The sequence below is a fragment of the Ochotona curzoniae genome, unplaced genomic scaffold (assembly GCF_017591425.1).
Source record: "Ochotona curzoniae isolate NIBS_2020 unplaced genomic scaffold, NIBS_Ocur_1.0 contig_3498, whole genome shotgun sequence".
NCBI lineage: Eukaryota > Metazoa > Chordata > Mammalia > Lagomorpha > Ochotonidae > Ochotona > Ochotona curzoniae.
The window spans coordinates 17145364-17159898 of NW_024465885.1; the positions used below are offsets into that span (position 1 = coordinate 17145364).

General features: G+C 42.2%; 1 protein-coding gene across 4 annotated transcripts in view; it reads right to left on the minus strand.

Annotated features, from left to right (window-relative positions):
- ARL13B (ADP ribosylation factor like GTPase 13B) overlaps positions 1 to 14535 on the minus strand; it is a 74350-nt gene that overhangs the window by 54915 nt on the left and 4900 nt on the right. For 3 of the 4 annotated variants that reach the window (XM_040980607.1, XM_040980609.1, XM_040980606.1), the window contains exons 2-3: positions 7167 to 7237; positions 1282 to 1531 (exon numbers count right to left, since the gene is read on the minus strand). The exons of the other annotated variant lie outside the window; for it this stretch is intronic. In XM_040980607.1, the coding sequence (XP_040836541.1) occupies positions 1282 to 1531; positions 7167 to 7237 (321 nt within the window). The remainder of the gene's footprint in view (positions 1 to 1281; positions 1532 to 7166; positions 7238 to 14535) is intronic. 4 annotated transcript variants of the gene reach the window in all.

The window sequence follows — 14535 nt, forward strand, 5'->3', positions numbered from 1 at the left end:
CATGAAAATGAAGTTTGAATGTTTTTGGTCTTTGTATAACAGCGTCAACAGGCCACTATCTAGCAGTGTTGTTACCAAGCTTCAACTATTCCAAGTATCTGGGCAATGAATCAAGATTGCTCTCTGTGTATATCTTTTCTAAATTCTCTTGCTATAACTTTCAAATAGATGAGAATAAATAAGCATTAAGCATTGAGCAAGCATTGTGACAGTGCAGGTTAAGCCAGCCACTGCCTGGGATATCAGCATCCCATACTGGAAGCACCAGGTTGAGTCCCAGCAGCTGCTACACCTCATGGGATACAGGGATCCATCTCCCTGCTAATGTGCCTGAGAATACATAGGAAAAATGATCAAATTCCTTTGGTCCCTGCCACCTACTTGGCAGAAAGGGATAGAACCCAGGCTCCTGGCTTCAGCCTGGCCCAGTCCTGATTGCAGCCATTTTTGAGGAGTAAACTAGCAAATGGAGAATCTCCGCCACTCCTCTCTGCCTTTCAAATAAATATTTTTGAAAATAAAATAAATAAATATTCCTTCACAATTGAGGCTCACTAAAATCTCTGAAAACTTTTCATCTAACAACATGAAAGACTAATTTATCTTTCTAAATCTTTAGTAATGAATCACAACAATGAAGGAAAAGAACAGAAAGGCAAGACCAAAGGTCAATTAATTCTAGGCCAAAGGGAACATTTGTAAGAACATATTTATTATGTCTCATATTTACAGCACCATCTAGTGTTTGCCATGCATAAATGCTGTGAGGATCAAAGTCCTTTGTTACTTATTAATAAAATGCTCAAGTACCTGGCAAAATAATTATTATGCTTTTAACAACACAGATCACATCTTCAATATGTAAATGAAGAAGTAAAAACTTAGGAATCATCATGACATTAGGAAAAACATGCAAACAAGAACATTCTTCCAAAAAAAAAGCACAGAGTCAAAAATCTAAGTCAAAACAGGAAGCAATGGAAAAGTATTCTAAAATTTTGTTAACAGTTGATCTCAAAAGGCAAAATCAATAAAAACAAATCATCAATAAAACAAGTTTATATTTGAACAACCGTGAGCCTTGTTCATCACACAGCCTCAGCTCTTTACCCTAGGCACAGTATTACAAGCCTTCAAAATATTAACAAGTCCCAGATATCTGCATACGTTTTGTAATCCTGGGACATGACTACTTGTAGTCATTGACTACTTTGTCACAGGTCAATTCCTTTATAAGCTTTTGCTAGTGTCTATGTTAGCAATGAAGATGAGGTTACTTACACCAACACAGGCTTTCCTGATATCCTGGGATGTCTTAGGACTTCCGACATTGTCTCCTTTGTCTCTTCCATTCTCTCTTCATCACTGGAATCCACAACAAATATTACCCCATAGGACTCAGCATAGTAATTCTTCCAGATGCCCCGAATTCGTTTTCCACCTCCCAAGTCAAATATGGTGACGTCAAACTTCCCTTGCTTAAGGTTAATTTTGGAAAATCCAACAGTAGGAGCTACATCTTCAGGATGCTCTGTTTGAAACAACACAAAGAAAAAGAAACAATCTTCAGCATTAAATTAACAGCATTCATTTTCAAGGTGCACAATGAATTATTATTTGCTATACCTAAGTATTTAGTGAAATTTTTTTCGAGATTTTTTTTTTATTTGAAAAACATGAGTTACAGAGTGAAAGAACACACACAGAGGGAGTGAGAGAGAGAAAGAAACAGAGAGAGGTATCATCCTCCCATTGGTTCACTCATCAGATGGCTGCAGTGGTGGAAGCTGAGCCAACCTAATGCCAGGAACCTCCTCTAGCTCTCCCATGTGGGTACTGAGGCCCAAGAAACAGAGTTACCCTCCACTGCTTTCCCATGCCATAAGCAGAATTAAAAGCTGAATAGCTGCCAGTGATACAAGTAGAGGCTTGACCTACTATGCCATGGGACCAGTCCTGTCCCAATTCCCCACCAATGCCTGGCAGCCAGCTGATCATGGCCCAAGGACTAAGATCCCTGGAACCCAAAGGGGAGACCTAGATAGATTTTGGGGCTCCTGGATATCGAAGGCATTTGAGAAATAAGCCTGTGATAAAAATCTCTCTTATCAGTCTTTCAAATAAATAATTAGAAAGCAGAAATTTTATTTTATGAAAACAGAAATTGTATGAAAAAATGTCTCTAAAAGTAGATTTTCTAATAAGACAAGCAAAAACAGCATAAAGGAAAATACTAAGGTAAAACAATTTGGGATTTTTTTTAAAAAAAAATTTATATAGGGCTAGGCATGAGGACGAGAACCTCTGCTCCATCGGCCACTCTTGGCTGATGGTGGGGCGCAGCCTGGCCTAATTGCTTAAACAGCAGCTGGTGCTATCTTGGCTTGCACTACTTATGTGGATAGGAACCACTGTGCCATCAGCCACTGGTGGCTGATGGGTTGGGGGCGCAGCTGGGCCCTATTGCTTAAAAAGCAGCTGGCACCATCTTGGCTAGGGCAGCTAGAACACCTGTCAGCACTGGGCTTTGCCCGCTGGCCACCTGACAACAAGCTCTGAATACCTGGGGGTGAGGAATTACTACCTAAGAACATCAATGGATAAGGCCAAAGTAGGTGGACTCCCAACCACAGGGCCACTGTCCTTGCAGGTTAAGTGAGGGGACTGATACCTGGTGGTTTGAAGCGGAGAGATTGGAAGATCTGTATGGGTCAGACTCAAGCACCAGCCCACATGGGAGTCTTGAGATGGGCTTGTTAGCACAGAACATCACTGACTACCACACGCCAGTCCACAAAAAAGCTAGGGTTGGGGGTTCCAGACTGAGTGCTGGAAAAGGAGACGGGTCAAATTAGGCACAGCCATGACACTAACCAACACACAAGAGAACGAGGTCCAGGGATAGATTCTGTACCAGATAAATGGGCCCAATCCTATGGAAATACAAGTCCTGCTAGTCAACTTAAGAGATGGGATGATGATGGGCTTAACTAGGTGTGATCATGGAACCTGCCAACACTCATGGGTACTGGGGCTGAGAATAGGCTAGGTAGATCCAGGCTGCAGCACCCATGTGTGCATCCTAATACAGGATGTGGGATGGGCCAGCCACAACATTCACCAGCCCAAAGGCCAAGATGGAGGAACAGGTTATGTCAGGCAAGGCCCTAGCACAAATTGCATGTGTGAGATCTGGGTCTGGGAATGCACCAAGTGGGGGAACTTGGGAAACTACCCTAGTGGGTATAGCTGTCACTGGTGAGCATGGGATCCAGACCTGGGGGTTGGGCAAGCTGGGCAAGGTAAGTCCATCTGTTGGCAATTTTGTGTGGGTTGGTTTTGGAAGAGGGTGCAGCGGGCAGGGCCGAGCAAACCTTAGCTCACTGGCAAGTGCAGAAACCAGGCTAGAATGCAGATCATCCTAGCCTGGGCTGTCATACCTACTACCCTGCTTGAGCCAGGGATGGGAGCAAACTGAGGAAGGCCAGGTGCCAGCACCCACCCACTAGAGTTGGGACTGGGGACAGGCCAGGTCAGGCCAGGCTACAGCATTCAAAGGCAAAGGCCAAGACAGATGAGCAACTATGCCAAGCTGAGTCAGAGCAACCACTGGCATGCACGAGATCTGTGGCTGGGAAAAGGCCTGGGTAAAGAGCTAAGGGAATGCCCTGGTTGGTTTGGGGTTCCCATGGGGTGAGTGCAAGGGCCAGAGCAGGGGCTGCTGACTGGTCTGAACATGGCTGCAGTGTCCCTTGGCACAAGTGTGGATTGGGTCTGCAGTGTACCAAACTGGGCCAGACCATAGCACCCACTAGTGCTTGTGAGAACTACAGTGAGTATAGGACAAGCTAGGCTAGGTCTCTGCCCCTACTTAGCCATGTGTGAGCTGAGTCTGGATGTGGGCCAGGTTTGGCTGGACTGTAATACCCAACAGTAAAAATCAGAATGGGTGAGGGCCTGTCAGGAAAGGCCATTATTCCTACTAAGACAGAAGTTGAACTAGGTAGGGATGGACTATGGATCCAATGGTGTGAGATCTGGCACTGGGAGAGGTTCTGATGGAGGAGCTTGAGGAACTCTTCTGTTGGGATACAGTCCCTGCAAGTGAGAGCAAGAACCAACCATGACAGGAAGCAGCAAAGCCCAGGCCATACATTTGGCTCAGGTCAGGGGTGAACCAGGCTGGGCCAATTCATATCACCCACTGGTGAACCTGAGTACCAGATCGGAGTGTGGGTCAGGCCCCAATTGGGCCACAACACAAGCCAGTTCACATGAGGGCCAGGACTGGGGATCAGCTAGGCTGGGCTAGGCTGTAGCCCCAACAGCATAAGTTGGAACTGGAGTGGGCCAGGCCCAGCCAAGATACAGCACCCATTGCCAAATGCCAAGGTGAGGTGGAATATGCTATACTGGGCTGCAGTGCCCAACCAGCACACATGAGACCTAAGGTAGAGGGAGTGAACCTGGCAGGAGGGCTGCATGGAACTCCCCTTCTTGATCACTACTTCCACTGGAGAGCGTGAGCGCTGGGATGGGGGCAGACCAGGCCGGGCAGGGCTACAACACCTGTTGGCCTCATGTGAGCTGAATCAGGGGAAAGCCAGGCTGAGTTGACTGATCCTACTGGTGTATGCACAAGTCAGAGTGGGACTGGGTTGGATGGGCTTTGCCCATAGCATCAGTTGGCAGAGGCTGGCACAGAGGGGAAAATTCTGTCAAGTCAAACTGCAGAACCATCTGAAGAGTGTAAGTTTCAGGAGTGAGAATGGGCCCATTAAGGAAACCGTGGGCACCTCCCTCTCGGTTTGCTACTCTGATTGGCGAGCATGAGAATCAGAATGGAGCAGGCATGGCTAGACAAAGAATGGCACCCACCAGCACATGTGTGGGCTGGATAGTGGGGCTGGTTGGGTTGAACTGTGCTTCAGTGCCTCTGACATATCTGAGATCTGAATGGGAAGTGGGACAGACTGGACCAGTCTGCTGTACATACTGGCAAGTACAGGCACCAGGGCAGGAGGAGGGTTCTAGAGGGGGTTATTGCAGGTGACTCCAACTAGGCCACAGCGCCCTCTGGTGTGCATGAGGGCCAAGTGTGCAGTAGACAGATCAGGCTGGGCTCCAATATTCATTGGTTTGTACAGAAGACAGTGTTGGAAACAGATCTAATCCAACAATTACAACTACAACTGTGTGCATCAGTCTGTGCTAGAACCTATACTGACAAGCACACACAAGAATCAGGTCTGGGATAACACGTGGGATGACACCTGGTACCATAACAGAGAATGGGTACATAATTGATCAACTGCCTCAGCCAAGTGTTGTCAGTGAATATCTGGGCAAACGTAGACTCTAAGGTGAACAGTGTCAACCAATGGATTCTGGAGAGATTTCATCGTGCTTGGAATTGTGAAATCAGTAGTAATTCAGAACTGCTGAACTATCAAAATCTCTTGATCAGGACCCTTGCAGTTTGCCCCACATCAGGGAACCTGGGATGGCGTCGGGTGGCTATCCTCCATGCCAGGATATGGAGGCGGTTGGGAGGCTGGGTGTGACTTCTTCCCTTGTATCCCCCTTACCCTCAGATGCAGGGAGGGGAAAAAAGAGAGAATGTGAAGATGGTGGTCTCACCCACCTTCCTGTAGCCCTTGACCCTTTGCACCATAATCAACCATGTAAAAATCATCAAAAATAAACATTAACAAATTCATATAACTACAATCTTAGAAAAGGATTCAAAGTAAGAAATCAGTCACTGGAGTAGGCTAAAGAACAAATATGCTGTGAAGAATATAAACATAACAGAGGAAAACTCAAAGTTGAAGATGCTCTTAGTTTATTATGTGACATTGTGAGCATTCTCTAGACTTAGAAAAAAGAAATGGCCACATGGATAAGAAACATAGACATACACAGCCTAACGAAAAGAGGGTGTTTCAAACACAGACAACAAATCAGAGATCGCCTGGTTATCAGAGTGCTAGATGTCTGCTCCCTTCAATGAGGAGGGAAGCAGCTTAAAAATGGTGTCATGGCCTAGACGACAATCTGCCTTGCCATCTATTTTCTAATAATCTTTGTGTTACAAATTAATTTTATCTTTTTAAATAACTAAAAAACCAAAATGAATAATTAATACAATTATATGAAGTTAAACTTTCCACGATCATAAATCAAATCTCATTAGAATATGGTCTTGCTCATTTGGTTTACATATTATCTATGTATGCTTTCACTACAATGCCAGAGATAGATGATTGGGAAATAAAATATACAGTTACCTAACCTAAAATACTATCTGTCCCTTTACAGAATAAGCTTGCTGAGCACAGTGAGTGCTCTGATAGGAAATAACCAAGAGGATAGCACAAGTAGTACCAAAACAAACAAAACTTTAGGAGAACCCACAGGCAGCTTGCAGCTATTGTCACATAGAATTTGAGCTAACAAAATGTTTTTCTCCACCTCTGAGTTTTACAAGATGTTCATAAACAAATATTCAGCGTGCATGGTAATTGTGAGCATCCGTGTTAAGGAACAAATATGTGTTGGGCTTTTCTTCTAATTCACATATTTAAGATTTTCAATGTACAATGAGCTCACACAATGCTATACTGTGTACAAAGCACTAAACACATTCAGTGAGGCATAATACTTATCATGTAAAGCCCATTACTAGCAGAGGTCCTATCTGTATTGTAACTAACAAATACTTACCTTACTGAAAAAAAGCACAAATAATTATGCTGATTGATTATAATTTTACTCTTTTTCATCTAGGCATAATCACAATAAGTACTTGCCAATAAATTATATATTAGATGGATATTCTTAAAGGAAAGGACATTACTAGCTTTTAGTTTATTTGTTTCACTCCTGTTGCGGTAGAACATGGATGAAGTCACTTCCTGTCAATGAAAGACCCCTTGGAGCCGCTGTTCCTCTGTATCTATTCCAATCTGAAACATGACGATAGACCAGAACTGCTAGTAAGCCATGGCTTAGTCACCACATTGGTTGGAAGTACATTAAGATTGAAAGTAATCAAGGACAAAGCATCCATACCCAATTAATATGCAATATGGAAATGTAAAATACATAATCAAATAATTCAGAATAATTCAACAAAATTCAAAATGCACATATTGTTAGCTTACCTCCTTGGATTCCTTTTGCTGTTGCCGTTTTACCAGCATTATCAAGTCCAACCATCACAAGAGTCACCTTTCTTAAAAATAACAGAAATTTTAAAATCAATTTATTTAGTATAACAAAAATAAAACAAACAGCTATGTTTAAGCAACACTGAAGGAGCACCTACTATGTACAAGACAATCTGCTGGATGCCAGGGGGAAACTAAATAAAACAGAGGTTGGAAAGTAAAATTCATAACAAAAACACCTTAAATATATCATTCTTTTGCTCCTTAAACACATAGAGTAAAACAACACATATAATCCAAGGGCTAGAGAATAAACAAGCCAAGGAAGAAAGAGGGGAAAACAAAAAAGCACCAACTTTAAATATTCATAGTGATTAGATTTCTTCCTGAATTCCAGAAATTATCACAGACCTGTTGATTTATACAAGCATATAAGAAAATAAAACAGGCACAGGTGTGTACCCTGGCTGCTCCATTTCCCATCCAGCTCCCCACTTGTGGCCTGAGATAGCAGTGGAAGATGGCTCAAAATCTTGGTCTCCTACACCGGCATGGGAGACTGAAGGAGGCACCTGGCTCCTGGCTTCAGATGGGCTCAGCTCTGGCCACTGTGGCCAATTAGGGAGTAAATCAGCAGATGGAAGATCTTTCTGTCTCTCCCTTTCTGTGTTTATCTGCCTTTCCAATAAAAATGAACAAAAATCTTATAAATAAAGAAGTAAACGCAGCTCCTACAATAAAAAGCATAGAATGTTTCCAATGTCAACTAAACCCCAGGCAGCCAAAATTAAATAAGTTGAATAAATTGTTCAAACTTACACTAACGATCAGTTGCAGAGTATCAGAACTTCCACATCCATCTCCCAGGAACACCCTAAATCTTGGATAATTTATAAAGAACAAACCCACTATACTGGTCATTTAATTGGACACCTCAGTACACCACTAAAGCTCATTTCTGTTCTGCGTTTAACCTTTGCACATTGTAAGAGGTGAGACAGTCTATTACCACCATGGATTTGGGAATGAGAACTGCTCTGGGAACACAGAGCCAAAGCTGCACCCAAGGTTAATGCCACAGTCCTATGGGACAGAGCAACTGTCTTCCAACTACAGTTATTCCTTATGAGCAATCATTTTAAGTAGTTAAAAACAGAACGCACATGTTCTTTAATGTTTTTAGAACTGGATCGCTTGGAAATGGAGCACTTGGTAAAAATTCCAGATGTATTCAAATGGTTCACATAACAAGGAGAACAGAAGTGAAGGTATGAGGCCAACTGTAGACCACAAGCTGAGAAAGCACACTGCCTTACAAAAGTCAAACTACTCATTCATAAACAAAGAACCATGGACCATCTTCTACACAGGTTGATTATTAAAACCACCATCATCACAACAAAGTAAATAGAAACACAGAACTCCCCTTTCTGTAACCAAAGGACAGAAACACCACTCCTGAATTCCACGATACTCAAGGATACAGTTTTACTTGGAAAAGATGGAGAGGATTCATCTCTATTAAGTTTACATTTTAGTGACAAAAGATGTGCTGTAATAATACAATAAACAAATCAAGTATAGGTTATATGGTAATATTAAAGATGCCTAATCAATATTAAAAAAAAAAAAGAAGAAGAAGAAAGGCTGGAGTAGAATAAATGGGACCAGGAGTCAGGGTGTGAGATGAAAACATTTTATAAAGGGTAATCAGGGCAGGTTTAGTTACAAAGGTAAAACCTGAGCAAGCCCTTAAGGAGTTAGTCACACGCATAGGATGCAAGAGAGAAGAGACGATATAAAGACAGATCATGAGCATTCCACACCGGAGCACCAGCTCAGGTCGGGGTTGCTCTGTTTCCAGTCCAGATCCCTGCTATGGAGTCAGAGAAGGAAGTGGAAGATGGTCCAGCTACATGAGCCCCTTGTCACCCATATGGGAGATCACATGGAGTTCTGAGCTGCTGGTTGTTGTAAAACATTTGGGAAATGAACCAATGCATTAAAGATGGCTCTCTTTATGTTGCTCATGCCCCTTCACATAAACCTTTTTTTTAAGTTCATCTCTCATGGGTATCAGTCTCATGAATGAAGTTCATTTCTCAGGGATAAAGCCAGGCATATGGGTTCACTAAGTAGTGATGAAGATCATGAGAACAGACGACACAGCTCAGGGAGTTCACAGGAGAGAGACAAGCCAAGTGATGGTAGAAAATGGAACTCTAAGAACACTGAACTGTAATCAGGGAATAAAGGAGAAAAAAATAAGAGACAAAAAAGCATTGGAAACAGCATTCAGAAAGGCTAAATGAACAACACTGAGGCAGGCATTTGAGGTGGAGGTTAAACTGTCACTTGGGATGGCCGCAGTCCATATCACAAAGTCTGCCCCAAGGGCCCAGCGGCATGGCCTAGCAGCTAAAGTCCTCACCTTGCCCCGGGATCCCATATGGGCACCAGTTCTAATCCCGGCAGCTGCACTTCCCATCCAACTTCCTGCTTGTGGCCTGGGAAAGCAGTTGAGGACTGCCCAAAGCCTTGAGACCCTGCACCCGTGTGGGAGACCCAGAAGAAGTTCCTGGATCCTGGCTTCAGAAAGGCATAGCATCAGCCATTGCGCTCACTTGGGGAGTGAATCATCGGATGGAAGATCTTCCTCTCCGTCTCTCTTCCTCTCTGTATATCTGACTTTCCAATAAATAAATAAATCTTAAAAAAAAAAAAAAAAAAAACAAAGTCTGCCCAAACTTCCAGCTCCACATCTTCCAATCCACCTTCCTGACAACACCCGTGCTGGGAGGCAGGAAATGGCCTAGGTCCTTAGGTCCCTGGCACCCACCGATGACCCAGAGTTCTAGGCTCCTGACGTCAGTCTGGCTAGCTTCTTTCTCTCTTTCTCAATAAAATGAAAATTAGTGTTAAAAAAAAAAAGCAGTCTTTTTTTTTTCAGAAAGAAATGAACAATATCATACACTGCAAAATCTTTAAAAGTAGTTTTTTGATAACTACTGCAAACTATACATCTCAGACTTAATTTGGCTTCATTTTTTCTTTATATTGCAATAACCAAGGCTCTGAATTATACAGTAAGTCTTGATCATTCACAGCTATTCAGCATCACTCTCCCTGCAAGAAGAACAGATTTACATCTCCAGGATTCAGTGCTAAGACGTTAGTCCACAGCAGCTTCCACCAGAAGTATAACTACAATGGTCTGTAAAAGTAACAGTAATGATTCTAACCATTTCACTTGTCCTAAAATTTACCTGTATTTTAAACACACAACAAATCAGCCAGGCAGTCTGACATTTCCATAAAGGCATCGCTAAAAACATTAAAAATAAGTCTGCAAAACAATAAAAAGCAGCAAGCTGTAAACAAAAATGACATATTGCAAACATCTATGTGATACATGTGTGAAAGTGAAAAAATTACAAAGAAATCATTATTTTCTGACACTTTATTTAGCTTATACAGCAGACACCAATATTACATCAAAATCATTATCTAAATTGGTCATTAGTAAACAGAGAACCAAAACTAAGATCACTTTCTGGCTCTGAAGTTAAATCCTTGTAGTTTTTTCATCTTTCAAAACATAGAAATTATAATGAGAATGCTTCTAGGTCCTGTTTTTCTCCTCAAATGCAACAACTCTTACTATGCGTAAATAAGCATTAGGAGAATAAAAAGTACAACGACACAGTTCAGCATACAGCACATTAGATAATCCTTGTTAATCTGCATGTACAGCTTAATTAGCTAATTAAGAATTCAGCAATTTCTATAAATAGCCCAGATTTACAGTTACGTTTATTTAGACTACAAAAGCTTGTATGAGACCACTATTCCTGCAATAAAACTATTCCTCCAGTATAAAAAACCCCACAGCAGAGGTAGCACACACCTGTACAGTATATACAGTAAGCTGGACCAGACACTGATACATAGCAAGCCCTGAACGACAACACTCAGGGCGACTTCTGCGGCTCCTGTAGACTTGCTCATAGTGAACAGTTTACTAACATAATAGTTTTAACTTACTAATAAAATAGATTGTGATGCTGAAAAACACTGATTGGCAAGACGTTATCCAGACAAGTGCTTACTTCTGGGGAGAGTTGATGAGAGATTGATAAGACAGCAGAAAGCTGTATGGATTTGTTACCTATTTCTTAAGGCAGTTGAAATATGATAATTGAAGGTTAATATTCACAAGTCCCAGCTGGAAACACACGGGTACTTGTTATAGCTTTTGATAATAGGAAAAATACCTTTCCATTGCTTAAACAATGGAATGCCAAAAAAAAAAAGAAAAAAAACTGAAAAATGAAGCTATTTAGTTTTTTGTTATATGCACTTTTACAAAAATGTTATTTATTTATTTGAAAGAGTAACAGGGGAAAAGACAGAGATGTTTCATCTGCTACTTCATTCCCAAATGGCCACAACAGCCAGGGCTGTAGCTAAAAACATCTAAAAATCATCTTTTGACTCTTGATTATTGTATCATTAAATTTTATATATACTATTTCATAATCTGATGCTACTATGTATAAAAAGAAGGTCATGCTACGAACACAATACAGGAGAGTAAAGACCTGTTATGTGTTCCACACGTCTCATCAGACCTTGTGTTTTATATCCAGGATAAAGGCTGATTCCCATATACAAAACAACTTACAAAAAAAGATCTAAATGACAAAAATTAAAATTGCAAAACAGGGCCCAGCATGGTAGCCTAGCAGCTAAGTCCTTGCCTTGCACGCGCCAGGATCCAATATGGGGCAGGGGTTCTGGTCCCAGTAGCCTGGGAAAGCAGTTGAGGACAGCGCAAGGCCTTGGGACCCTTCACCCATGTGGGACACTTGGCTCCATATTGGCTTAGCTCCAGCCTTTGCAGCCACTTGGTGAGTGAATCAGTGGATGGAAGATCTTCCTCTCTGTCTCTCCTCCTCCCTATATATCTTTTCAATAAAAGCAAATAAATCTTTTTAAAAAATGGCAAAATACCAGAGGGAAGTATAGAAGAATATAATCTTGGAATGTTGATGACCTTGCTTCTTTTTTTTTTGGTGACTTTTATTTTTTTAATTTTTTATTTTCTTTTTAATACTGCTTACATGGTTGAAAGGGATGCATGGGCTTCTTATTACGGTGAGGAGGTACAGGTACTGAAGAAGGTGGTTGAAATTTTAAATTTGGTTTTTGTTTTTTGATTTTCCTGTGTGCACAGGGAAGGAAAGGGTAGTGGGTTGGAGGGCACACCTTGCCGTCAAACTACATTAGCATCCGGGGATGGGGCATGGTCATTGGGCGATGCCCCAGAGATCCTGCTGTGGGGAGAGTGTTCTGAGAGTGTTACTTGAATGATTTTGATAGTTTTGAAAAGCTGTTGGTTTTGTTGCTCCAGGGCTGAGAAAATCTTTCCAAGGTCTATTGATTGGCAAAGTCCAGATTATTGTATCCACAGACCAGGAACATGCTGCAAATCTTGGCAAGCAGAATTGTCCAACATGTTCTGTTTTCTATCCTCTTACAAGGCAAATAATGTCTCCTGCTACCTAGATGAACTAGCCGTCTGGTCCCACGTGGATCCAGACATACTGATCATTGATTGCACAAGCATCAGCAACTGAGAAGTCCAGTACTAATACATCAATCCCAAGGTCAGACCTCAAATCCTGTGATTTTCTCAGTGGCCAGGGTTTGTGTCCAGCAGTCTAGTCAGGGAGTCTGTCAAGAAACTTCACCTGGGTGACTCAGACTTAACTCAAGTATTCACTAGCCAGTGCAGGTCAGTACAATCTGTCACCGGCACCAACCAGCACACATACTGGTGGATGCAACTGTATGGTCAGTTCACCCTAAGCATCATACTTCACACAAACCAACAGATGATGTGGCCAACCACAGGCCCGGTTCTCACCCATAAGCAGGTAAGAATAACCGCCCCCACCCAGGTCCATCCCCAACCCTGATTTTGCATATGTCAGTTTCGGCTGTAATCTAGCCAATCCTACTCCTTAGCCCATCTGGTTCTCATGCACACCAGTGGATGCTGCAACTTAGCTCAGCTCAACCTGCCCTCAGACCCAGCCCTGAAGTACGCGGACAGGTGCCACCTACCACCTTCTCCAGCTTGGCCCATATTCAGTCACGGCTCTTCTACTCAACAGCAATAGGTGCAGCCTAGCAATTCCCCTGTGCCCACAATTACCCTGCCAGGCATGTTCTCAGACCCGGAACTTGCATCTGCCAGGGGTACTGCAGTACAGCCCAATATGACATCCACCCAGTCCCAGCACGTGCCAGCTGGTGCTGAGCCTACAATGGCCGATCTGCACACATTCTGGTGCACGTGATGAACTTTCTAAACATTACACAGAAAGAGAGGTGCCATGTGAAAAAAAAAATGTCTACAATTCAAAAACCACCCAAACACCCTCAAAATTATGTACAAGGAAAGAAAATGCAATGTTTGCTATAGAGAAAAGGCTGCTAAAAACACTTAAAATTGGGCCTGCAAGGTAACCCAGTAGCTAACGTCCTCGCCTTGTATGAGCTGGGAGACCATATGGGCGCCAGTTTGTGCCCCAGCTATTCCACTTCCCATCCAGTTCCCTGCGTCTATTATTTTATTATTATTTTAGAGTTTTCCAGACATATAAGATATTCTATGCCCAAATAGAAATGGTGATCACCTCTGTGTGGCTGGGGTTGAGATTATAGCTGAATGGTTGAACTGTGCTTTCCATGTTCCACAATAAGAATACATCAATTGCAAAGGCTGTTTAGCCTTGAAACATCCTAGAAGGCTTACTGTAGGGCTGCGTGAACACTTCACCACAGCTCATGGCTAAGTGGAATCCAAAAAAAAAAAAAAAAAACCACAAAACTATGCTAAGGAAACAAAGAAAGAGTAAAGAATGTTGCTTATTTCAAATGAAGTTTCCTGAAGGGAACAATCTCCCAACTGAGATTAAAAGCCTGATTAGAAGCACCCCAAAGAACACAGGTTTGTTCCAAATAAGATGGAGGAACCAGAGGATTTGGTAGTCCATAGCTGGCACGACCAGAAGAGAAAGAAAAGTCCATGCACCAAGGCTCAGAAAAAAACACAAAAACCTTGTAATTAGTTTAGATATTACCATGAAGGCAATCAGAAGTATTAAACACATAAAGTCACTAAAAAGGCCACTAATATTGGTACATAAGTCTACAAGAGAAATAATGGAAACCTACTCTAAACAGAGAAAATGATTGTGGGAAGGTAGAAATATAGGAAGACATTTAAAGATACAATGGGCCCTTCTTGCCAATTTTTCTTTCCACAGTTGCAGTTAACAGCCCTTGAGCATAT